Here is a 26736-nt window from a genome sequence, read left to right on the forward strand (position 1 = left end):
AGTTTGGATGAGGATATACAGAGAATGACAGGCTCGTCAAGGCCTACCACTCTTAAGGTTCAGGATACCAGAGTTGCGTTTATTGAAACAGAAATCCGAAGGGTATTAAAACCTTTAGCAGCATTAGCATCGTCTACTCGGGCGGTAGAGCAGGATCTGTCAGAGGATAATCCTAACCGACTAGATCACCTCCAAACTATAGTTGATTTTCAACAGCGTCAGATTGACCATATGAGGAATCATCTTAAAGCTGCGTTGGCAGAAATAACTGTCACTCGGAGATTGGGTTATTTAGCCTTATCTACTTGGGACTCAGAGTTTAAGCGCAGATTGCTACGTCAACCTTGGTCTTCCTCATCTCTGTTCAACGAACAGATTTCAGACACACACGCGAAGGTTTCCAGTTACGCTAGGGATGAAACAGCACTCAAGGCTTTGGAGCATGTTTCTCAAAATTTTTCCCAGGCAAGTCAGGCAACTACAGGCCTAGACGTGAGTCGCTTAAGGAAGGACAGGTGCAAGATTCTTTTCGTGGCAAAGGGCGTGGCAGACGAAAACCCCCAGGGTTCTTATCAATCCCGACGTGGTAAATACCACAGTAAGGGAGGTGATAGGAGGGGCAAACATTGAAATGTTAGACAGTCACGACTGGGATCTCCTACCCCCAGTCGTCCCAATTGTCGATACCCCTGTAGGCGGGAGACTGAATCGGTTTTGGAAGAACTGGAGCATACTCAGGGACGATTATGTTCTCAACATTCTACGCCACGGTTACCAACTAGACATAGAGGTTTTTCCTCCGTTGACCACGGCACCCATTCCGGGGAATTATCCAAGGAAGCAACATGTCCTTTTAAAGGCCAACATAGACTTACTATTGGAGAAAAGAGCCGTAGAGATTATACACACCCCAGCGCTAACTCCGGGATTTTATTCTCACATCTTCCTGGTACCCAAGAAGGGCTCAGACAAGATGAGAATGATACACAATCTCTCTGTTTTCAACGAGCTCTATCTGAAGCGTCCACCCTATTTCCGCCTCATTACATTGAGACTACTCAGAACCAGCATAAAAGCGTTCAATTCCTTGATCAGTATCGATCTACAGGATGCATATCTGCACATACCGATTCATCCCAAAGATCGCAGATTCCTCAGGTTCCAGTTCAATGGAGTCCACTACCATTAGGCAGTACTCCCATTTGGCATTTCAGTGGCTCCGTGGCTATTTACACGAATAATGAAGCCCATAACTGTGTTTCTACAGCTGAGGAACATTTGGTTCCAGTCGTACATAGACGACTGTCTCCTGTGTCATCAACACACACCGACGTTAGTATGTCACCGGGAATTCACTGGGTTGGATAGTCAACGAGGCGAAATCGGAGTTAACTCCATCATTTCGACTCCAGTTCATAGGAGGACTATTTCAAACAGATCAGAACCTCCTGTCGGTCCCCAGGGACAGATGGCACAAGATTTTACGCCTCCTGTCACCTGCTCTTTGTCAACCACGCACACTTCACCAATGGCAAGTGTTGCTAGGGTTACTCACCTCAGCCAAGGACCTAACCAACAGAGGCCGATTACAGTTACGCCCAATACAACAATTCCTGAATCCCTACATCAGGAGTCAGGATCCACTCAGGACCATCATGCTACCAACGCATTTGAGACCTTATCTCCGTTGGTGGACGATAGAGTCGAATGTCTTAGGAGGAATCTCTTTATCAGGGTTGTCCCCGAATCTACACCTATTCACAGACGCCTCCCTTCAGGGGTGGGGTGTTCACCTACAAGACCAGACAGTCTCAGGGCTATGGTCAAGTGCTCATCGGAAATGGCACATAAACAATCTGGAGTTGGAAGCCGTAATTCTAGCCATATCCCATTGGCAGAATCAGCTACAATCAACCCAACTCTCCATATCCACAGACAACAGCACTGTGGTGTGGTGCCTGCTCAATCAGGGAACAACACACTCCAACTCGCTACTTCAACAGACATTCAGGTTTTTCCATCTAGTGGATCGGCTGCAACTAGAGTTCATAGTTCAGCACATCCCCGGATGTCGAAACATTCTGGCCGATGATCTATCACGCCCAGACAGGGTAGCACCCACCGAGTGGAAACTTCACACAGAAGCATTCCAATTATTGGTTCGAAAGTTCGGGCAACCAAACATCGACCTGTTTGCAACTTGCCAAAACCACCAACTTTTGACATATGTCTCCCCGTTACCAGATCTGAGGGCTTGGGCGGTGGACGCATTCAGCATTCCTTGGGAAGGAATAAAGGCGTATGCATTTCCGCCACCAGTTCTACTTCCCAGGGTAATACAAAAGATCCAAGAGACAAGAACACTTGCTCTGACTTTGGTCGCGCCCTGGTGGCCAGCGAGAGGGTGGTTCGTCTTAAAAAGGCATTCAGTGCAAAAGGCTATTCGGCTCGGGCAGCAAAAGCTATAACCTTAGCTCATCGTCCCTCTACTAGAAGCCTTTACGATGATAAGTGGGGATCGTTTGAAACTTTTTGCAAGGCAAAAGGTCAAGATCCTACTACGGCGTCACCTCAGTTTTTAGCTGAATACCTCCTACATCTTCGTACCCAGAGACACTTGAAAGGTAGCACCATTACCACGTACTTGGTTGCACTTAACTCAGTGTTGGCCGTTCCGGATAATCGTAAGATTACTAAGACCCCGGAACTACAGGCCTTATTACGCTCATTCAGGCTTGAGGATCAGAAGACCAAGTTCCGCCCACCTGCGTGGGATCTGAACGTGGTACTTCGAGGTTTGCGAGGACCCCCATTTGAGCCCCTCAATGCATCCTCCTTTTATGACCTCACCAAGAAAACAATGTTTCTCTTGGCATTAGCCACAGCGGCACGGGTGAGCGAACTACATGCAGTCGACATCACCCGGGTTCGTTTTGAGCATGGGACGCACGGAGCGGTACATCTAGGGCTGTGCTGGGATTTTATTGCCAAAAATCAATTACCAGGCCAACCTGATCATTCATTCACCATTCCACCAATCTCGACGATTGTGGGCAGTGAGGATGAGGGTGAACTTCTATTATGTCCGGTACGGGCACTGCGAATTTTCATCCACCGTTCCAAGACAAGGCGTGGTTCGAGGAAGCGGTTATTTATACCCGTATCTACTACATCCACGACCGAGGTCAGTCGCAACACCATATCCTTATGGTAACGCGCAGTCATCCTTCAGGCCTATTCGATCGCCAATTTGGATCCACCAGGAACGAATAATCCTCATGAGATCAGGGCATTAGCCTCTACCATGGCCTTACACAGCAATTGTACTATCAAGACAATCATGGAAGGATGTTTTTGGAGGTCTGACACAGTTTTCGCTAGTCATTATCTTCGCGATGTGACTCTCTAGGACATTGAAGGTGTACGGAGTTTTGGGCCGTTGGTTGTAGCTCAGCAAGTTACCAACCCTCGACGCAAATAATGTACGCACCCTATACAGAGCCTTTTCCTGTTCGGTGTAATTGATCAGATTTCGCCAAGGGAAGACAAGTTATTGTCATCAGGGCTATAATTATATAGTAAGTAAAGATTTGGCTGAGCAGCTCGTTGTCTTTATTACTAAAATGTATAGGGAACTATTTTTTTATTCTCATGTGCAATTGTTTGCCGCATTGTAATACCCTACCGTATTAGCGTTTTCTCTCAACTTTTCCGCTTAATGGTTTACTGACCAATCTGTGTCATGTTGTCAGGGTGTGAATTATTGAGGTTTCTGTATTGTGAGGATTTCCCACCTCCATACCGTCCGATACAGATGCATTAAGGAGTAATGCAGGATAAGTAAAAAATTTAGTAAAATCTAAATATTTTTTACATTTGTATACTTATCCTGCATTACTACGTTTAAGGCCCACCCGTCGCAGACTTGCCTCCCCACTTTAACTTCAGAAACCTCAAAAGTATGTTTTTTAAGCTCGGGCGACAGGCAGTGATGTGAAGAGTTGACCTTTGGTCACGTGAGGTCACAGGGACAGTGACAGCGGGATGTAAAAGTGGGATTACGAACAGAGCCATTCACCCAAGGACCATCGCCGGTTAGCTGTCCCAGTTTTTTTGTCGCAAGGTAAGCAGTGAATGCATTAAAGGGCAAGTTCACACGGAAATTAACCTATTTTTCTTGTACTTTTTCCACATTAAAAGTGTTAACCTAGAAGTGTCATAGACAAAAATATAAAAATATCACAATTAATTAACATATTTTTCGCATTAAAACGATTTATATTTTTCACATTTACCAAGTGTTCTATTTCCACAACAAAAACACCATGGCTTATGCCCCTTGCAATATGACGTCATTGGTGCCAATTGATAAACATTATGACGTCATCATGCTTTGTTAGAGCCGCTTCACGTGGTGTAGGTCTAGGTGTGTGATTCTAGCGTCTCAGATGCCAGCCAGCATAGTGTTATGCTGAGTCACCACTGCGCCGGAGTGTGTCGTAGGCCATGTTGTTTTACCGCAAACTGGTACTTGATATCTTTTGCGTTGAGAATAGACAGTGACCCAGTTGAATTGGCACCAATTACGTCATAATCTAAGGGGGATAACTCAGGCCTGTTTAGCTCGAAAAACGAAGGCCTCATAACGGCATATCATTTTCACTCTATTGTGAGCTTCCTACTTTCAGTGTGAAAAAATGAGTGTATATTTTCAAACACAGATACTAATTAATTCTAAAATTGCGTTTTGTTTTGAAAAAGAAAGAAAGTGATTTTTGCGTGTACACTTCCCCTTTAAGGAGTAATGCAGGATAAGTATACAAATGTAAAAAATATTTAGATTTTACTAAGTTTCCACCCTTGCCGAACTAGGCTAGTATTATGGAGTTACAATTTGGCTGGACTAATGGGTCTATGCATAGTCCAATCAAAATTCGCAACGAAATCGAAATCCGGTTCGTAAACTGTCATGCAGATTTCGGTCGATTGCAGGATTGGCAAAGGCAGGCGCACCGCCAACTTGTCAACAGATATTTTCAAAATCTTTGCATGTTTTTATTCGAGGTGCTCACGTGATTTGATGCATTTCGTGCTGTGAGACTTGTTTTATCACAATATAGATTTTGATTATCGAGCAGATCGTCCTGACTTGGCACCGCCATTTTGTTTGAAGCAAATGCAAGTGATACAAGAGGTGGAATCTGATTGGTCCATAGGAGAGGCTTAGAAGGGACATAACTGGTGATAGCCACTGGTGGCGCTACGATCTATCCCAGGAATTCCAGCCAAGTTCGGCAAGGGTGGAAACTGGACTTTTAAAGTCAGTTAACTCTCTTGTCTCAGGGAAGATGCATTAAAACGGCCTCACTGCACAATTTGGACAGCGGAAGTACTTGAATATAAACACAAACACGGTGTAATAACCAAGTCTTTTGTGCTCTTAATTCTTTATTCTGGTTTCTTTCATTCTTTCTTATCTATTTTCTTTTGCTCTTTTGCACATACAGATTGACTGAAACAGATGAGAAGCTGTCTCAGTGCTTAACAAAAACAAACAATTAAATGTCTATACATATTAAACAATAATTAACTTCAAGAGAACTAGGCTCACATTTGAACTTCATGGGCAAGTAAGGCAAGGTGAGCTTCTACAGAAGACCTAACACACACAGGTGAAACAATTATCAGTTCTAAACACTAGATAATTACTATAGGTTTAGCACTATATATATCATGTTACATTGTATTTACATTTATTGTTTGAGGCTTGGTGTGAAATTGTGAAACTGGCTCACCATTGTTTTTAGACCATAAATTTGACTTGGTGACTTGTGCCCTCTGGCTACCACATGGCTTGAAAAACTGACTCCAGAGCATTTACCTCCCCTTGTTATATATTTAGAAGGGTAGTGGCTTAAGACCAGTTAATACAAATTTTAGAACTTAAAACGGAATGGGAATATTACAAATTGCAAAGAAACAAAAAATGAATATACCCTTTTAGAAGCTAAATGACAACGATGAAATTTTGACCACTACACATGGTTTATTTAGCAGCAGTTGTAACAAGTATATAATAATGTCATTCAAAGAATATGAATTGCACAATGGGCATCAGGTAAGTTATCACTGCTGTGGTCACGAGTTCTACTCACTCTTGTCAAACTGGGCATCATTGGGTACTCCATCAGTCCAGACAGACAATTTGTTGACACCTTCTCCGCATACCAATCAGTGAACTGTTGTTGGTTCAATTATTTTTTGCCTTTGAACTTCCTCAGTGCTAGTCAATAGAATAAACATATAAACTATGTTTGTTTTTAGGAAACAGCGGTAGAAACTAACAGACCCGTGAAAATCCGGGGTAGAATAGGTCTTCAGGAACCCAGGTCTTCTGTAAAAGGCGACTATGCTTGTTGTAAAAGGCGACTAACGGGATCGGCTGGTCAGACTCGCTGACTTGGTTGATGCATGTCATCGGTCCCAATTGCTTGGATTGATGCTCTGGACTGTCTGGTCCAGAATCGATTATTTACAGCTGTCATATAGCTGGAATATTGCTGAGTGCGGCGTAAAACAACAAACCAACAACCAACCAACCAACAGTTTTCAGTCCACTAGTCCTTATGTTGATAACATATAGCAAAACCCTTAAAAAGGGCCAATTTCTACTAGTCCTTATGATACCTTAACTATTTGGCAGTTTGGCAAGGACTATAGGACTAGTGCCAATTTCTAACTCTGGGAAAACACTGTTTATTGTTTTTACGAAAGTGCTCTACTCAGTGCTGTTAAGCAGTGCTATTTGCTGTTTGATAGCATTAAGGTATGGTTGGTTTAGAACAGATAGATCATTTTAATTGGGGATGGGGTTGGGATGTCACATAGATATTGGGTCAAATTTTTGGCTAGGAGGTGGCAGTTGTATTTATTTGGAGACGCATTAATTTCAAGATTTACAGTATCTGGTTTGTGTAAATAGAGTTATCTCCCCAGGATTCAAATTTGTGCTTTCTTTTAAGCATATTTTTTTAAAGATTTTTAAAGACAATACTCTAGTAAAAATGCTTTGCAAGTTTCCAAATTATTTTTTTTATATTTGCATGTGCAGCAGTCCCCTTCTCCAAGGTTCCAAATAAACATAAGCCGATACTAGTAAGATCCAGGAAGGACTATTGCCATTTCCTTGTGGGCTACTTACTAGTTATATCATTATGAAGATGGCAACTTCAGAAATCATTTTTGCGGACTGGTGAAAATATTTACATGAATTTCTAGCCTGTTCTAAGAAATTTTCAGAATTCTGGTGCATTTTGTGCTTCCAAATAACCAAAACAAAAATACGTATTTTTTGAATGGATGCAATAGAATCACCCTTTTTCTACATATTTCAACAGGAACATGTGAGCCATGTGTTTAAAATGTTCTAAGGAGAAATAGTACACCAAGAAGGCGAAAAGAGTGGCGATTTGTGAGAAGAAACGTCGCTTTTGTAAATTCATTTGTAAATTGAAAAATTTCACTTCAACATCTACGGTTGCTCTGGCTTGATTGAGTTAATGCATATTACAAAGGAAATTACTCTTTTCCTGTTAAAATATTTTTGTCCCACTGAACATTTTGAAAATGTTTTAACTCAACCTTCCCTTTTTATCCATAGTTCCACTCTTTTTGGTAGCATGTCATTTCTTTGTCTTGTTTTTCCAATAGAGTGTTGATTTTGGAGCCAAGATACAGGTTTTATCATGTTTATCAATTCTTGAGAGGTTAAGAAAGTACTGTAAATATTACATGTACTTGGAAAGTTTTGTGCCATGAAATTATTCCAAGTCTTTGTTTGCTGTTGAACACAGCACTCAGCAAAACTCCTGCTATATAACGACGGACTGTAAAAAATCAAATCTTAACCAGACAATCCAGTGTTTGATATTATGAGCATCAATCTACACGATTGGGATAAGATGGCATGCCTCATCCAAGTCAGCGAGTCTGACCACCTGTTCCCATTAGTTGCCTCTTATGACACACATGGGTTGCTCAAGACCAATTCTATCCCAGATCTTTACAGGTTGACTGTTGGTGATAATGTGTAATTAAGGAAACAGAATATGAGGGATTATTTCTTTAATCACTTACTGGCTAGTCTAACAATGTTTGGGCGTGAATAAAACAGATATGACTTGTTACGTTTTTTGCTTGTTTTTGGTCTACAAAACTAAATGCGTAGAGAGTGTGCATTGCTCATGCTTTTCACAGTACTTTACAGAATCGCTGTTCTGTTTCCTCCTGTTTATATGTTTATATTATGTTTATTCGTTTATATTGTTACCGCCTTCAGCAATATTCCAGATACATGACAGGCCTGTAAATAATTCTGTCCGAACCAGACAATCATTTGATTGATATTTTGAGCGATGATAAAATCAAACAAGCCACTCATCCTGGCCACCCCGATCCATTTGGTTGCCTCTTTTGACCAGCATAGGTTCCTGGGGATCCGGAATCCCCACAGGGGTAATCAATAACAAGAGTCATGATGCATCCTTCATCAGAGCATGTGCTTTCAACAAACAGGTAGAATTGTCAAAATATTATTTAAGCCAAATACTTCCCTCTTGTTACTGTCCCGGCTGTTACCATAATGAAGGTACCGGTAACAAGAAGGACTTCAGTGGTAACAGCTCAGACTTTCATGTCCTTCAAAATGAGTACATAATAACATGATTCCTTAGGTATCGTGGTTTTCAGTTTGCTTTGAAACATAATCGTGAGGGACTTCTTAAGTAACAGCAGGGACATCAAGAATTTAAAACTGTTGAGTGCTGGAAGTGTCTTAATCCAATCCAGATAGATGTAAGTAATGTTCTTCTTTTCCTGATGTTTATGCAAAGACAAGGACGACTTTCAAATCAATTTTTTCAAAAGTTGAGTCGAAACTGTGAACAATTTTCCACCAAATCAAACCGCGTATATGACTGGTTACAAAAACGACATTCTGTAAATAATTACTGTCATATAAAAGCAAACAAATAATCAATTTACTTTTGGGAAGCATAGAATCAAAGACAGCAAAACACCCAGTTTGATTTGTTCCTGAAACTCCCTTGTCGCATTATACTAGAGGCCCATGCACATGTAAGGTGGGAATGATCAAGAGAATTCACCACTTGTGTATTTCAATATGGGAAATATCAACCTTATCCTGTTAGTCGGTATTTCCCATATATGAAAACACGTTCATAATGAATCCTCTGTATATGTATTTTTCTGTGGTAACAAGAGGGACTTTGAGGTTATTATAACTTACAAATCTGCATAGCGTATTTGCACAAAAAATGCACACCATTTTTCACCTTTCATCATCCCATATGTGCAATAAGATATTGATGTCAATTCTTATGAATAGATACGTCAACAGACCGCTTATTCCATCATTAACACACAAGAAAGGAAGGCAACACAAGCCCTACCCATTCTATTATCAACCAATCAAGAAACAATATCAATATTTTTCTCGTTTATTGGGAACAATTAAAGAAAAAGCAGATATTTGCTTGGTTAGCGATTTTTATTTATTTTAGTACTATTACAATAAAAAAAAAAAAAATTCAAAATAAATGTTCCACTTTTCTGAGAATGACCCTTACCATGTATATCACCATCAGACAATTAAGAACTTGAGGTGAATCTAATTATGTGAAAGTCACTTTGTTGAAAAGTAATGCTCATGCTGTTAGTATACTTACATAAAGAAAGTAACCGGCCTGGTATAGTTGTGACGTGTTTAGTAGTGGTGTAGCAACACAGCCATACATATTGTATCGTAATACAAGCCCCACGATACAATATTTCAATTTATCATATAATGGGTGGGTTTCTCGGCAGGATAAAGCCAACGGATAAAAACAATATCCGTTGGGGGTCATATGCGGATAGAGATGCAAATATCAAAGGTCAAGTAGGGACTACTTTCAGTGTTTACAAACAAACATGGCGCCGCACTTGTCATTTGGCGATCGAGTCAGAATTAACCATCGGGAATCTGGATAAACTACAGGGATAATTGCTATCATTATCAAAAGAACAGTCAAATATACTGAAAATCAGTAACTAACTGTGATGTATCTAAGGCATTATATAACTTTTTGCAACTTTGGAGATATAAATTTCGAAACAATTTTGCGAGGGCACTAGGCCTAGCCAAGCGGGATCAGTAGCCAGATCTGTGCTTGTCGACCTCTGCGGATTGAAACCTTTTCCACAAATTAAAATGGTTGGATTTGGCCGACATATGTTTGAATTGTTACCTTGTTTCGTTTTGTCGCTGTTTGTACATCTGACTGCACTTAACGTTATGACAGGACAGACCGACTGTCAACAACGTCTGAACGTGGCCGTAGACTAGGGTTAGAGTAGCTTCCCTTTGACAAAGGGCAGTTACTCTTGCGGACAGAGCGATGGATTGCCGCAAAAGGCAAGTAAAGACAACTGTTGTTTTGCGTGTATGTTGCTTTGCCAGTGTATAAGAAACAGATTTTAGTTGGAGCTATATTGGCTACTGTCACTGTCCCACTGACACATCACTTACCCTGTGACGTAATAAATATTAATGCGCGCATTCCAGGAAAACTCGCAATGTTTCGGTAATGTTTGTGATAGAGGGAAAGCGATTTTGAAGCACAGAATTAAAGAATGACATTATATGATAAAGAGGTTATCACGATACATGCAATACATTTCATTACAAGCTACATATAGACGGCTAGTCAAAAAGTTATAAGCCTGACAAACAAAACCAACAATTGTGAAAGGGTTTTTAATTTTATTTTTCAATATAATGCCCCTGCTTATCAATACACTTCTCATATCGATAGTAAAGCTTTTTAATTCCAGTCAGGAAGAAGTTTTCTGAAGCCACCTTGAAAATCCCATTCACGGCAGCTTTGACATGTTTGAGGTCTGTCATCATAGTGCTTTCCACGAAGGTGTTCTTTCAGTTCTGAAAACAGGTGAAAAAATCACTTGGTGCAAGGTCTGGCGAGTATGAGGGTGAGGAACCCACATTGTCGCACAGCAGCCTTTGTGGAATGGTGCCATTCCATGGATCGATGTTTTTGCCTCGGGATAATAGTGGTAGACCCATGTTTGATCACCTGTTACTGATCTCATTTTGTATTTGATGAAATCCACCTCAATTAGCTCTAAAAATATCTGCTTGTTGGGTGCAAAAGTTTCTAAATTCTGATCTAAAATTTAAAGCAAATTTAGGAGGATTTTGTCAAATTCAAAAAGAGATTGGTAACAGGTGATGAAAGGGGTCTACCACTGTGATCTTAAGTCAAAACGTCAATCCATAGAATGGCACCATTCCACTTCTCCGCCACCAAAGAAATTAAAGTCTTCAAGATCAGTAAAGAAAGTTATGGCCACTGTATTCTGGGATGCAAAGGGTGTGATCCTTGTAGATTACTTAGAAAGTCAAAAGACGATTACTGGTGACCTCTATGCTGATATGCTTCATCGCCTGAGAGATTCTATCAAGGAAAAGTGGCAAGGAATGATGACTGCTGGGGTTCTACTATTTCATGATAATGCCTCTTCTCACACCTCAACTTGCAAAAGGCTGCTGTGTAACAATGTGGGTTTGAAGAGCTTCCTCACCCTCCATACTAGCCAGAACTGGCACCAAGTAATTTCCACTTGTTTCCTAAACTGAAACACCTTCGTGTAAAGCGTTATGATGACAACGATGACCTCAAAGCTGCTGTGAATGGGATTTTCAGGGTGGCTTCAGAAAACTTCATCCTGACTGAAATTGAAAAGCTTCACTATCAATATGAGAAGAGTATTGAAAAGCAGGGAGATGATGTTGAAAAATATAATTAAAAACACATTGAAAGTTTAACAATTGTTGGTTTTGTTGTAAGGCTCAGACCCTTTTGACTAGTCTTTGTACGCTTGTCAGAGGGGTACACAAAGTATGTGATCTAGACTACCAATTGTTGGACTTTCATTTCTTGGAAGTCTCAGTGGGTGAGACATTAACTTTGTTGGCTGGTGATTAGGTGCCTCACTCTGGCAGTGTGGGTTCAAATCCTGGATGGGACTCAACTAAAACAAAAAGTACTAGCATTTGTACTTTACTGAGAAAGTGTTATCCCAAATAAAACATTTGTTACATTTGACCACTTTCTAAATGGCATTATGTGTTCATGCAGGTGTTTAGATCAAAATTAGAATATTCATTTATGGATTGGCTGCATTTGAACCCCTCAAACTTGTATTTGGAGTTTTCAGCTCACACGATATCCCATGCTGATGAATCTGTGCGATAGTTGTAACAGTCATTAAGCCCATCTTTTAGGACATCAGGGATGTCAGCTGATTTGACATTGCCAAATTATCGTAATGACAATTGTCTTGGAAATCATCTATTGTGTTTGATCAAACTGTGCTGCACCACCACATCTTCTGGGACTTGTTTCCAGACTGTCTCGTCAACATCAGGTATGGGGCGGGGCCTTTCTTCCATTGTTGCTCTTGGTGTAGGTGTGAGTGCTGTTAATCTTCCAGTTCCACTCATTCCTGACAATGGATCTAATGGCTGCAGCAGGCACCAACTTTTGACACCCACCCACTAATCCGCCCAAAAAATAGGAACGTACATCTTCTCCTCCAGGCCTGTTCATCCACACTTTGTCAATCCACTCGAGCACAAGTGATTAAATCCATCAAGCTATTCTCTTGTACTGTGATCTAAACTCTCCTTCTGCATGGTTGTCTGTTTTAAGATGTTCTTGGGCATAAGTTTGGTGCCAACAGCAGTACACACTGACACCAAGATAAAATTCTGATTTTCCTCTCCACACGTGCGAACTGTCACTGTTGAAATAACCCTGATCCTGATGGTGACTGGCATGTGAAAGTTGAGCAGGGTTTCGTCCATGTTCCAGATTATTTTCTTCAACTATCCTGTGCGATGTGTGTCTTCTGCCTTATTGTCAAGTTGTAATGTCTCAGGAAACGTGAACAGTTTCCAGATCTGACAGAATGTGTGTTAAGTAAAAGTGTAAGAATACATTTTAAGCTTGTTGAACATTTTGTTGAGTTTTTCATCATATTCAGTGTTAATGGTAAAGCTTTAACATCTTAGATCACTAAGGCACAGTAAGACAGAAGTGAAAAATTGAACATGGTTTTCCTAATGGTCAACTTTTGAATTTGAATTCTGTAGAGGTCTCGAGGATAAGGGTGTGTGGTTTTTTTAGATATTATACATTCTTTGGCGACTGACCACTTAGTCCTTAAAAATGACCTTGTGATTCTCTCCATTTTCTCACATAATTACTTTGAACTCTACACAGGTCTACAGAAGTTCATAAGCTTCACCTGCATTAAAAGCTCTTTTATTTTTACATAATATGTCATCAACATAATACTGTAGTTCATTCACAGAGTAAGACTTCAGCAACCCATGCTTGTCGTGAGAGGCGACAAACGGGATCGGATGGTCAGACTTGGTTGATGCATGTCATTGAATCCCAGTTACAGTGAGTGAGTGAGTGAATATTGCTTAACGCCGCATCAGCAATTTTGCAGCTATTCGCGGCGAGAATCCCAGTTACACAAATTGATGCTCATGATGTGCAACTCAATGACTGGATTGTCTGGTCCAGACAGGATTATTTTCAGAACGCTGTCATATAGCTAGAATATTGCTGAGTGCAGTGGTAAACAATAAACATACAAAGATTTCATGATTTCAAGAATTGTTAGATGAGCTACAGGGCCAAAGATCTTTTGTGTGGAAAGTATGTGTTGCTAATATGTTTTATTCTTTTGTGGCCTAGAATGAGGTGAACAGCTTGTCTGATGTTGAGAAGTTGTTGCTTTACCTAAAGCTTCCTACAGGAGCCAGTCCAGATGACAGCCTACGCCAGTAAGGAGAATGTTTATCCTTTTTCCTTTAGTTATCTTGAACCAATTAACTGTCCACATTAGCCAATAATTCCTTCGAATATTTTTTCTCTATTACATCATATCAATAATTCCTGTATTTTGGTGGTCATCACACTATTAAATCTTCAGATATTTCAACAGACCTCTTCTTCAATGTCATCTAACTACCATAGTCGGAGTGGACCCCCTTACCACACTTCCAACACTTCTTGTTTCCTGCATAAGCGAGGTATGGGAACACCTCGGCACACAATCGTTATCCATGCTATTATGGCCGATCTTTTTGTTCCAAAGGGCAATAACACTCCGGTCGAACCTCTCGCTTCTGGTCTGGTTCCTGGATCAATGCGCGCTGCGACAACTAGTGACATGTAGAGACGGAGCCAAACTAACACATTACCCTGTTGCACCTTCATTCAAAAAGGATCATTTACAACTGAATATTTTTAACTAGCACATATTTTGCAGTGATCTTTTGTTTAAAATATCAACATTTGTTGAGGCTGCAACTAAAAGACAAATTATCACGATGGAAGATGGTGGGAAAAACACCATGAAAATCGTCATATTGCCATGGTATTTTCCATGTCGGAAAACAGTGAAGCATTCTCTAATGCGAACTCGTTTTATTTATCAGCCATTGTGTTATTTCCAATGACAAATCCAAGCATTCAAGCATTCAAATCTTTACAAATCGTTTGCATACTACCATGGACTTCAGTGTAATAAAATAGGAGATACGCCTACATTTGCAGCACACAGACATCTTTGACAGGCCTTTACCACTGATCTATAGTTAGTATACATCTATGCCTATACAAATAATTGAAGAAGAAATAACTTTCAGAATAAAACAACTGATTCTAAATGTTACTTTTAAATACAAATTTCCTATTTTATCTGATTTTTAAATTTTAATTTTGACATTATGTTTTAGAAATATGCCAAATGAAAATCTACCATGCATCTATCAGGCACTCAGTTGCAATATACTTACCAGTCATCCTACTTTGAATTAAGAGATTTACCCCTATGATTCTGCCCCTTATACATGTGTCCTACCTTTGAGTGCTTTGAGTCATCACGTGTTAATTCATTGATCCATCATTTCTTACCGAATCTGATACTCGTGCCCTTAAAATAGTAGTTAGTTACAGAGATTTGACCAACAAACAACAAATTATACTTACTACCCCACAAGATGTGTATGATACATAAATACATGTGTAGATGTAAATCATACTGACTACCCCACAAGATGTGTATGATACATAAATAGATGTGTATATGTAAATCATACTTACTACCCCACAAGATGTGTATGATACATAAATACATGTGTAGATGTAAATCATACTTACTACCCCACAAGATGTGTATGATACATAAATACATGTGTAGATGTAAATCATACTTACTACCCCACCAGATGTGTATGATACATAAATACATGTGTAGATGTAAATCATACTTACTACCCCACCAGATGTGTATGATACATAAATACATGTGTAGATGTAAATCATACTTACTACCCCACAAGATGTGTATGATACATAAATACATGTGTAGATGTAAATCATACTTACTACCCCACAAGATGTGTATGATACATAAATACATGTGTAGATGTAAATCATACTTACTACCCCACCGGATGTGTATGATACATAAATACATGTGTAGATGTAAATCATACTTACTACCCCACCAGATGTGTATGATACATAAATACATGTGTAGATGTAAATCATACTTACTACCCCACAAGATGTGTATGATACATAAATACATGTGTAGATGTAAATCATACTTACTACCCCACCAGATGTGTATGATACATAAATACATGTGTAGATGTAAATCATACTTACTACCCCACAAGATGTGTATGATACATAAATACATGTGTAGATGTAAATCATACTTACTACCCCACCGGATGTGTATGATACATAAATACATGTGCAGATGTAAATCATACTTACTACCCCACCAGATGTGTATGATACATAAATACATGTGTAGATGTAAATCATACTTACTACCCCACCAGATGTGTATGATACATAAATACATGTGTAGATGTAAATCATACTTACTACCCCACAAGATGTGTATGATACATAAATACATGTGTAGATGTAAATCATACTTACTACCCCACAAGATGTGTATGATACATAAATACATGTGTAGATGTAAATCATACTTACTACCCCACAAGATGTGTATGATACATAAATACATGTGTAGATGTAAATCATACTTACTACCCCACCAGATGTGTATGATACATAAATACATGTGTAGATGTAAATCATACTTACTACCCCACCAGATGTGTATGATACATAAATACATGTGTAGATGTAAATCATACTTACTACCCCACAAGATGTGTATGATACATAAATACATGTGTAGATGTAAATCATACTTACTACCCCACAAGATGTGTATGATACATAAATACATGTGTAGATGTAAATCATACTGACTACCCCACAAGATGTGTATGATACATAAATACATGTGTATATGTAAATCATACTTACTACCCCACAAGATGTGTATGATACATAAATACATGTGTAGATGTAAATCATACTGACTACCCCACAAGATGTGTATGATACATAAATAGATGTGTATATGTAAATCATACTTACTACCCCACAAGATGTGTATGATACATAAATACATGTGTAGATGTAAATCATACTGACTACCCCACAAGATGTGTATGATACATAAATACATGTGTAGATGTAAATCATACTGACTACCCCACAAGATGTGTATGATACATAAATACATGTTTATATGTAAATCATACTTACTACCCCACAAGATGTGTATGATACATAAATACATGTGTAGATGTAAATCATACTGACTACCCCACAAGATGTGTATGATACATAAATACATGTGTATATGTAAATCATACTTACTACCCCACCAGATGTGTATGATACATAAATACATGTGTAGATGTAAATCATACTTACTACCCCACCAGATGTGTATGATACATAAATACATGTGTAGATGTAAATCATACTTACTACCCCACCGGATGTGTATGATACATAAATACATGTGTATATGTAAATCATACTTACTACCCCACAAGTTGTGTATGATACATAAATACATGTATAGATGTAAATCATACTTACTACCCCACAAGATGTGTATGATACATAAATACATGTGTAGATGTAAATCATTCTTACTACCCCACCGGATGTGTATGATACATAAATACATGTGTAGATGTAAATCATACTTACTACCCCACCAGATGTGTATGATACATAAATACATGTGTAGATGTAAATCATACTTACTACCCCACAAGATGTGTATGATACATAAATACATGTGTAGATGTAAATCATACTTACTACCCCACCGGATGTGTATGATACATAAATACATGTGTAGATGTAAATCATACTTACTACCCCACCAGATGTGTATGATACATAAATACATGTGTAGATGTAAATCATACTTACTACCCCACCAGATGTGTATGATACATAAATACATGTGTAGAATACTGTAGATGTAAATCATACTTACTACCCCACAAGATGTGTATGATACATAAATACATGTGTAGATGTAAATCATACTTACTACCCCACAAGATGTGTATGATACATAAATACATGTTTATATGTAAATCATACTTACTACCCCACAAGATGTGTATGATACATAAATACATGTGTAGATGTAAATCATACTTACTACCCCACCAGATGTGTATGATACATAAATACATGTGTAGATGTAAATCATACTTACTACCCCACCAGATGTGTATGATACATAAATACATGTGTAGATGTAAATCATACTTACTACCCCACAAGATGTGTATGATACATAAATACATGTGTAGATGTAAATCATACTTACTACCCCACAAGATGTGTATGATACATAAATACATGTGTAGATGTAAATCATACTGACTACCCCACAAGATGTGTATGATACATAAATACATGTGTAGATGTAAATCATACTTACTACCCCACAAGATGTGTATGATACATAAATACATGTGTAGATGTAAATCATACTGACTACCCCACAAGATGTGTATGATACATAAATAGATGTGTATATGTAAATCATACTTACTACCCCACAAGATGTGTATGATACATAAATACATGTGTAGATGTAAATCATACTGACTACCCCACAAGATGTGTATGATACATAAATACATGTGTAGATGTAAATCATACTGACTACCCCACAAGATGTGTATGATACATAAATACATGTTTATATGTAAATCATACTTACTACCCCACAAGATGTGTATGATACATAAATACATGTGTAGATGTAAATCATACTGACTACCCCACAAGATGTGTATGATACATAAATACATGTGTATATGTAAATCATACTTACTACCCCACCAGATGTGTATGATACATAAATACATGTGTAGATGTAAATCATACTTACTACCCCACCAGATGTGTATGATACATAAATACATGTGTAGATGTAAATCATACTTACTACCCCACAAGATGTGTATGATACATAAATACATGTGTATATGTAAATCATACTTACTACCCCACAAGTTGTGTATGATACATAAATACATGTGTAGATGTAAATCATACTTACTACCCCACAAGATGTGTATGATACATAAATACATGTGTAGATGTAAATCATTCTTACTACCCCACCGGATGTGTATGATACATAAATACATGTGTAGATGTAAATCATACTTACTACCCCACCAGATGTGTATGATACATAAATACATGTGTAGATGTAAATCATTCTTACTACCCCACCGGATGTGTATGATACATAAATACATGTGTAGATGTAAATCATACTTACTACCCCACCAGATGTGTATGATACATAAATACATGTGTAGATGTAAATCATACTTACTACCCCACCAGATGTGTATGATACATAAAAACATGTGTAGATGTAAATCATACTGACTACCCCACCGGATGTGTATGATACATAAATACATGTGTAGATGTAAATCATACTTACTACCCCACCGGATGTGTATGATACATAAATACATGTGTAGATGTAAATTATACTTACTACCCCACAAGATGTGTATGATACATAAATACATGTGTAGATGTAAATCATACTTACTACCCCACAAGATGTGTATGATACATAAATACATGTGTATATGTAAATCATACTTACTACCCCACCGGATGTGTATGATACATAAATACATGTGTAGATGTAAATCATACTTACTACCCCACCGGATGTGTATGATACATAAATACATGTGTAGATGTAAATCATACTTACTACCCCACAAGATGTGTATGATACATAAATACATGTGTATATGTAAATCATACTTACTACCCCACAAGATGTGTATGATACATAAATACATGTGTAGATGTAAATCATACTTACTACCCCACCGGATGTGTATGATACATAAATACATGTGTAGATGTAAATCATACTTACTACCCCACAAGATGTGTATGATACATAAATACATGTGTAGATGTAAATCATACTTACTACCCCACCAGATGTGTATGATACATAAATACATGTGTATATGTAAATCATACTTACTACCCCACAAGTTGTGTATGATACATAAATACATGTGTAGATGTAAATCATACTTACTACCCCACAAGATGTGTATGATACATAAATACATGTGTAGATGTAAATCATTCTTACTACCCCACCGGATGTGTATGATACATAAATACATGTGTAGATGTAAATCATACTTGCTACCCCACCAGATGTGTATGATACATAAATACATGTGTAGATGTAAATCATACTTACTACCCCACAAGATGTGTATGATACATAAATACATGTGTAGATGTAAATCATACTTACTACCCCACCGGATGTGTATGATACATAAATACATGTGTAGATGTAAATCATACTTACTACCCCACAAGATGTGTATGATACATAAATACATGTGTAGATGTAAATCATACTTACTACCCCACCAGATGTGTATGATACATAAATACATGTGTAGATGTAAATCATACTTACTACCCCACAAGATGTGTATGATACATAAATACATGTGTAGATGTAAATCATACTTACTACCCCACAAGATGTGTATGATACATAAATACATGTGTAGATGTAAATCATACTTACTACCCCACAAGATGTGTATGATACATAAATACATGTGTAGATGTAAATCATACTTACTACCCCACCAGATGTGTATGATACATAAATACATGTGTAGATGTAAATCATACTTACTACCCCACCAGATGTGTATGATACATAAATACATGTGTAGATGTAAATCATACTTACTACCCCACAAGATGTGTATGATACATAAATACATGTGTAGATGTAAATCATACTTACTACCCCACAAGATGTGTATGATACATAAATACATGTGTAGATGTAAATCATACTGACTACCCCACAAGATGTGTATGATACATAAATACATGTGTAGATGTAAATCATACTTACTACCCCACAAGATGTGTATGATACATAAATACATGTGTAGATGTAAATCATACTGACTACCCCACAAGATGTGTATGATACATAAATAGATGTGTATATGTAAATCATACTTACTACCCCACAAGATGTGTATGATACATAAATACATGTGTAGATGTAAATCATACTGACTACCCCACAAGATGTGTATGATACATAAATACATGTGTAGATGTAAATCATACTGACTACCCCACAAGATGTGTATGATACATAAATACATGTTTATATGTAAATCATACTTACTACCCCACAAGATGTGTATGATACATAAATACATGTGTAGATGTAAATCATACTGACTACCCCACAAGATGTGTATGATACATAAATACATGTGTATATGTAAATCATACTTACTACCCCACCAGATGTGTATGATACATAAATACATGTGTAGATGTAAATCATACTTACTACCCCACCAGATGTGTATGATACATAAATACATGTGTAGATGTAAATCATTCTTACTACCCCACCGGATGTGTATGATACATAAATACATGTGTAGATGTAAATCATACTTACTACCCCACCAGATGTGTATGATACATAAATACATGTGTAGATGTAAATCATACTTACTACCCCACCAGATGTGTATGATACATAAAAACATGTGTAGATGTAAATCATACTGACTACCCCACCGGATGTGTATGATACATAAATACATGTGTAGATGTAAATCATACTTACTACCCCACCGGATGTGTATGATACATAAATACATGTGTAGATGTAAATTATACTTACTACCCCACAAGATGTGTATGATACATAAATACATGTGTAGATGTAAATCATACTTACTACCCCACAAGATGTGTATGATACATAAATACATGTGTATATGTAAATCATACTTACTACCCCACCGGATGTGTATGATACATAAATACATGTGTAGATGTAAATCATACTTACTACCCCACCGGATGTGTATGATACATAAATACATGTGTAGATGTAAATCATACTTACTACCCCACAAGATGTGTATGATACATAAATACATGTGTATATGTAAATCATACTTACTACCCCACAAGATGTGTATGATACATAAATACATGTGTAGATGTAAATCATACTTACTACCCCACCGGATGTGTATGATACATAAATACATGTGTAGATGTAAATCATACTTACTACCCCACAAGATGTGTATGATACATAAATACATGTGTAGATGTAAATCATACTTACTACCCCACCAGATGTGTATGATACATAAATACATGTGTATATGTAAATCATACTTACTACCCCACAAGTTGTGTATGATACATAAATACATGTGTAGATGTAAATCATACTTACTACCCCACAAGATGTGTATGATACATAAATACATGTGTAGATGTAAATCATTCTTACTACCCCACCGGATGTGTATGATACATAAATACATGTGTAGATGTAAATCATACTTGCTACCCCACCAGATGTGTATGATACATAAATACATGTGTAGATGTAAATCATACTTACTACCCCACAAGATGTGTATGATACATAAATACATGTGTAGATGTAAATCATACTTACTACCCCACCGGATGTGTATGATACATAAATACATGTGTAGATGTAAATCATACTTACTACCCCACCAGATGTGTATGATACATAAATACATGTGTAGATGTAAATCATACTTACTACCCCACCAGATGTGTATGATACATAAATACATGTGTAGATGTAAATCATACTTACTACCCCACAAGATGTGTATGATACATAAATACATGTGTAGATGTAAATCATACTTACTACCCCACAAGATGTGTATGATACATAAATACATGTGTAGATGTAAATCATACTTACTACCCCACAAGATGTGTATGATACATAAATACATGTGTAGATGTAAATCATACTTACTACCCCACCAGATGTGTATGATACATAAATACATGTGTAGATGTAAATCATACTTACTACCCCACCAGATGTGTATGATACATAAATACATGTGTAGATGTAAATCATACTTACTACCCCACAAGATGTGTATGATACATAAATACATGTGTAGATGTAAATCATACTTACTACCCCACAAGATGTGTATGATACATAAATACATGTGTAGATGTAAATCATACTGACTACCCCACAAGATGTGTATGATACATAAATACATGTGTAGATGTAAATCATACTTACTACCCCACAAGATGTGTATGATACATAAATACATGTGTAGATGTAAATCATACTGACTACCCCACAAGATGTGTATGATACATAAATAGATGTGTATATGTAAATCATACTTACTACCCCACAAGATGTGTATGATACATAAATACATGTGTAGATGTAAATCATACTGACTACCCCACAAGATGTGTATGATACATAAATACATGTGTAGATGTAAATCATACTGACTACCCCACAAGATGTGTATGATGCATAAATACATGTTTATATGTAAATCATACTTACTACCCCACAAGATGTGTATGATACATAAATACATGTGTAGATGTAAATCATACTGACTACCCCACAAGATGTGTATGATACATAAATACATGTGTATATGTAAATCATACTTACTACCCCACCAGATGTGTATGATACATAAATACATGTGTAGATGTAAATCATACTTACTACCCCACAAGATGTGTATGATACATAAATACATGTGTAGATGTAAATCATACTTACTACCCCACAAGATGTGTATGATACATAAATACATGTGTATATGTAAATCATACTTACTACCCCACAAGTTGTGTATGATACATAAATACATGTGTAGATGTAAATCATACTTACTACCCCACAAGATGTGTATGATACATAAATACATGTGTAGATGTAAATCATTCTTACTACCCCACCGGATGTGTATGATACATAAATACATGTGTAGATGTAAATCATACTTACTACCCCACCAGATGTGTATGATACATAAATACATGTGTAGATGTAAATCATTCTTACTACCCCACCGGATGTGTATGATACATAAATACATGTGTAGATGTAAATCATACTTACTACCCCACCAGATGTGTATGATACATAAATACATGTGTAGATGTAAATCATACTTACTACCCCACAAGATGTGTATGATACATAAAAACATGTGTAGATGTAAATCATACTGACTACCCCACCGGATGTGTATGATACATAAATACATGTGTAGATGTAAATCATACTTACTACCCCACCGGATGTGTATGATACATAAATACATGTGTAGATGTAAATTATACTTACTACCCCACAAGATGTGTATGATACATAAATACATGTGTAGATGTAAATCATACTTACTACCCCACAAGATGTGTATGATACATAAATACATGTGTATATGTAAATCATACTTACTACCCCACCGGATGTGTATGATACATAAATACATGTGTAGATGTAAATCATACTTACTACCCCACCGGATGTGTATGATACATAAATACATGTGTAGATGTAAATCATACTTACTACCCCACAAGATGTGTATGATACATAAATACATGTGTATATGTAAATCATACTTACTACCCCACAAGATGTGTATGATACATAAATACATGTGTAGATGTAAATCATTCTTACTACCCCACCGGATGTGTATGATACATAAATACATGTGTAGATGTAAATCATACTTACTACCCCACAAGATGTGTATGATACATAAATACATGTGTAGATGTAAATCATACTTACTACCCCACAAGATGTGTATGATACATAAATACATGTGTAGATGTAAATCATTCTTACTACCCCACCAGATGTGTATGATACATAAATACATGTGTAGATGTAAATCATACTTACTACCCCACAAGATGTGTATGATACATAAATACATGTGTAGATGTAAATCATACTTACTACCCCACAAGATGTGTATGATACATAAATACATGTGTAGATGTAAATCATACTTACTACCCCACAAGATGTGTATGATACATAAATACATGTGTATATGTAAATCATACTTACTACCCCACAAGATGTGTATGATACATAAATACATGTGTAGATGTAAATCATACTTACTACCCCACAAGATGTGTATGATACATAAATACATGTGTAGATGTAAATCATACTTACTACCCCACAAGATGTGTATGATACATAAATACATGTGTAGATGTAAATCATACTTACTACCCCACAAGATGTGTATGATACATAAATACATGTGTATATGTAAATCATACTTACTACCCCACAAGATGTGTATGATACATAAATACATGTGTAGATGTAAATCATACTTACTACCCCACAAGATGTGTATGATACATAAATACATGTGTAGATGTAAATCATACTTACTACCCCACAAGATGTGTATGATACATAAATACATGTGTAGATGTAAATCATTCTTACTACCCCACCAGATGTGTATGATACATAAATACATGTGTAGATGTAAATCATACTTACTACCCCACAAGATGTGTATGATACATAAATACATGTGTAGATGTAAATCATACTTACTACCCCACAAGATGTGTATGATACATAAATACATGTGTATATGTAAATCATACTTACTACCCCACAAGATGTGTATGATACATAAATACATGTGTATATGTAAATCATACTTACTACCCCACAAGATGTGTATGATACATAAATACATGTGTAGATGTAAATCATACTTACTACCCCACAAGATGTGTATGATACATAAATACATGTGTATATGTAAATCATACTTACTACCCCACAAGATGTGTATGATACATAAAAACATGTGTAGATGTAAATCATACTTACTACCCCACAAGATGTGTATGATACATAAATACATGTGTAGATGTAAATCATACTTACTACCCCACAAGATGTGTATGATACATAAATACATGTGTAGATGTAAATCATACTTACTACCCCACCAGATGTGTATGATACATAAATACATGTGTAGATGTAAATCATACTTACTACCCCACCAGATGTGTATGATACATAAATACATGTGTAGATGTAAATCATACTTACTACCCCACCGGATGTGTATGATACATAAATACATGTGTAGATGTAAATCATACTTACTACCCCACAAGATGTGTATGATACATAAATACATGTGTAGATGTAAATTATACTTACTACCCCACAAGATGTGTATGATACATAAATCCATGTGTAGATGTAAATCATACTTACTACCCCACAAGATGTGTATGATACATAAATACATGTGTAGATGTAAATCATACTTACTACCCCACAAGATGTGTATGATACATAAATACATGTGTAGATGTAAATCATACTTACTACCCCACAAGATGTGTATGATACATAAATACATGTGTATATGTAAATCATACTTACTACCCCACAAGATGTGTATGATACATAAATACATGTGTAGATGTAAATCATTCTTACTACCCCACCGGATGTGTATGATACATAAATACATGTGTAGATGTAAATCATACTTACTACCCCACAAGATGTGTATGATACATAAATACATGTGTAGATGTAAATCATACTTACTACCCCACAAGATGTGTATGATACATAAATACATGTGTAGATGTAAATCATTCTTACTACCCCACCAGATGTGTATGATACATAAATACATGTGTAGATGTAAATCATACTTACTACCCCACAAGATGTGTATGATACATAAATACATGTGTAGATGTAAATCATACTTACTACCCCACAAGATGTGTATGATACATAAATACATGTGTAGATGTAAATCATACTTACTACCCCACAAGATGTGTATGATACATAAATACATGTGTATATGTAAATCATACTTACTACCCCACAAGATGTGTATGATACATAAATACATGTGTAGATGTAAATCATACTTACTACCCCACAAGATGTGTATGATACATAAATACATGTGTAGATGTAAATCATACTTACTACCCCACAAGATGTGTATGATACATAAATACATGTGTAGATGTAAATCATACTTACTACCCCACAAGATGTGTATGATACATAAATACATGTGTATATGTAAATCATACTTACTACCCCACAAGATGTGTATGATACATAAATACATGTGTAGATGTAAATCATACTTACTACCCCACAAGATGTGTATGATACATAAATACATGTGTAGATGTAAATCATACTTACTACCCC

General features: G+C 36.8%; 1 protein-coding gene across 1 annotated transcript in view; it reads left to right on the forward strand.

The window, feature by feature from the left end:
• Positions 1-26736, forward strand: part of LOC124116676 (flocculation protein FLO11-like) — a 68697-nt gene that overhangs the window by 11400 nt on the left and 30561 nt on the right. The window contains exon 3 of the mRNA XM_046478107.2: positions 13851-13939. Coding sequence (XP_046334063.2) covers positions 13851-13939 — 89 coding nt within the window. The remainder of the gene's footprint in view (positions 1-13850; positions 13940-26736) is intronic.

The sequence above is a fragment of the Haliotis rufescens genome, unplaced genomic scaffold (assembly GCF_023055435.1).
Source record: "Haliotis rufescens isolate VD_foot unplaced genomic scaffold, xgHalRufe1.0.p SCAF_14, whole genome shotgun sequence".
NCBI classification, from domain to species: Eukaryota; Metazoa; Mollusca; class Gastropoda; order Lepetellida; family Haliotidae; genus Haliotis; species Haliotis rufescens.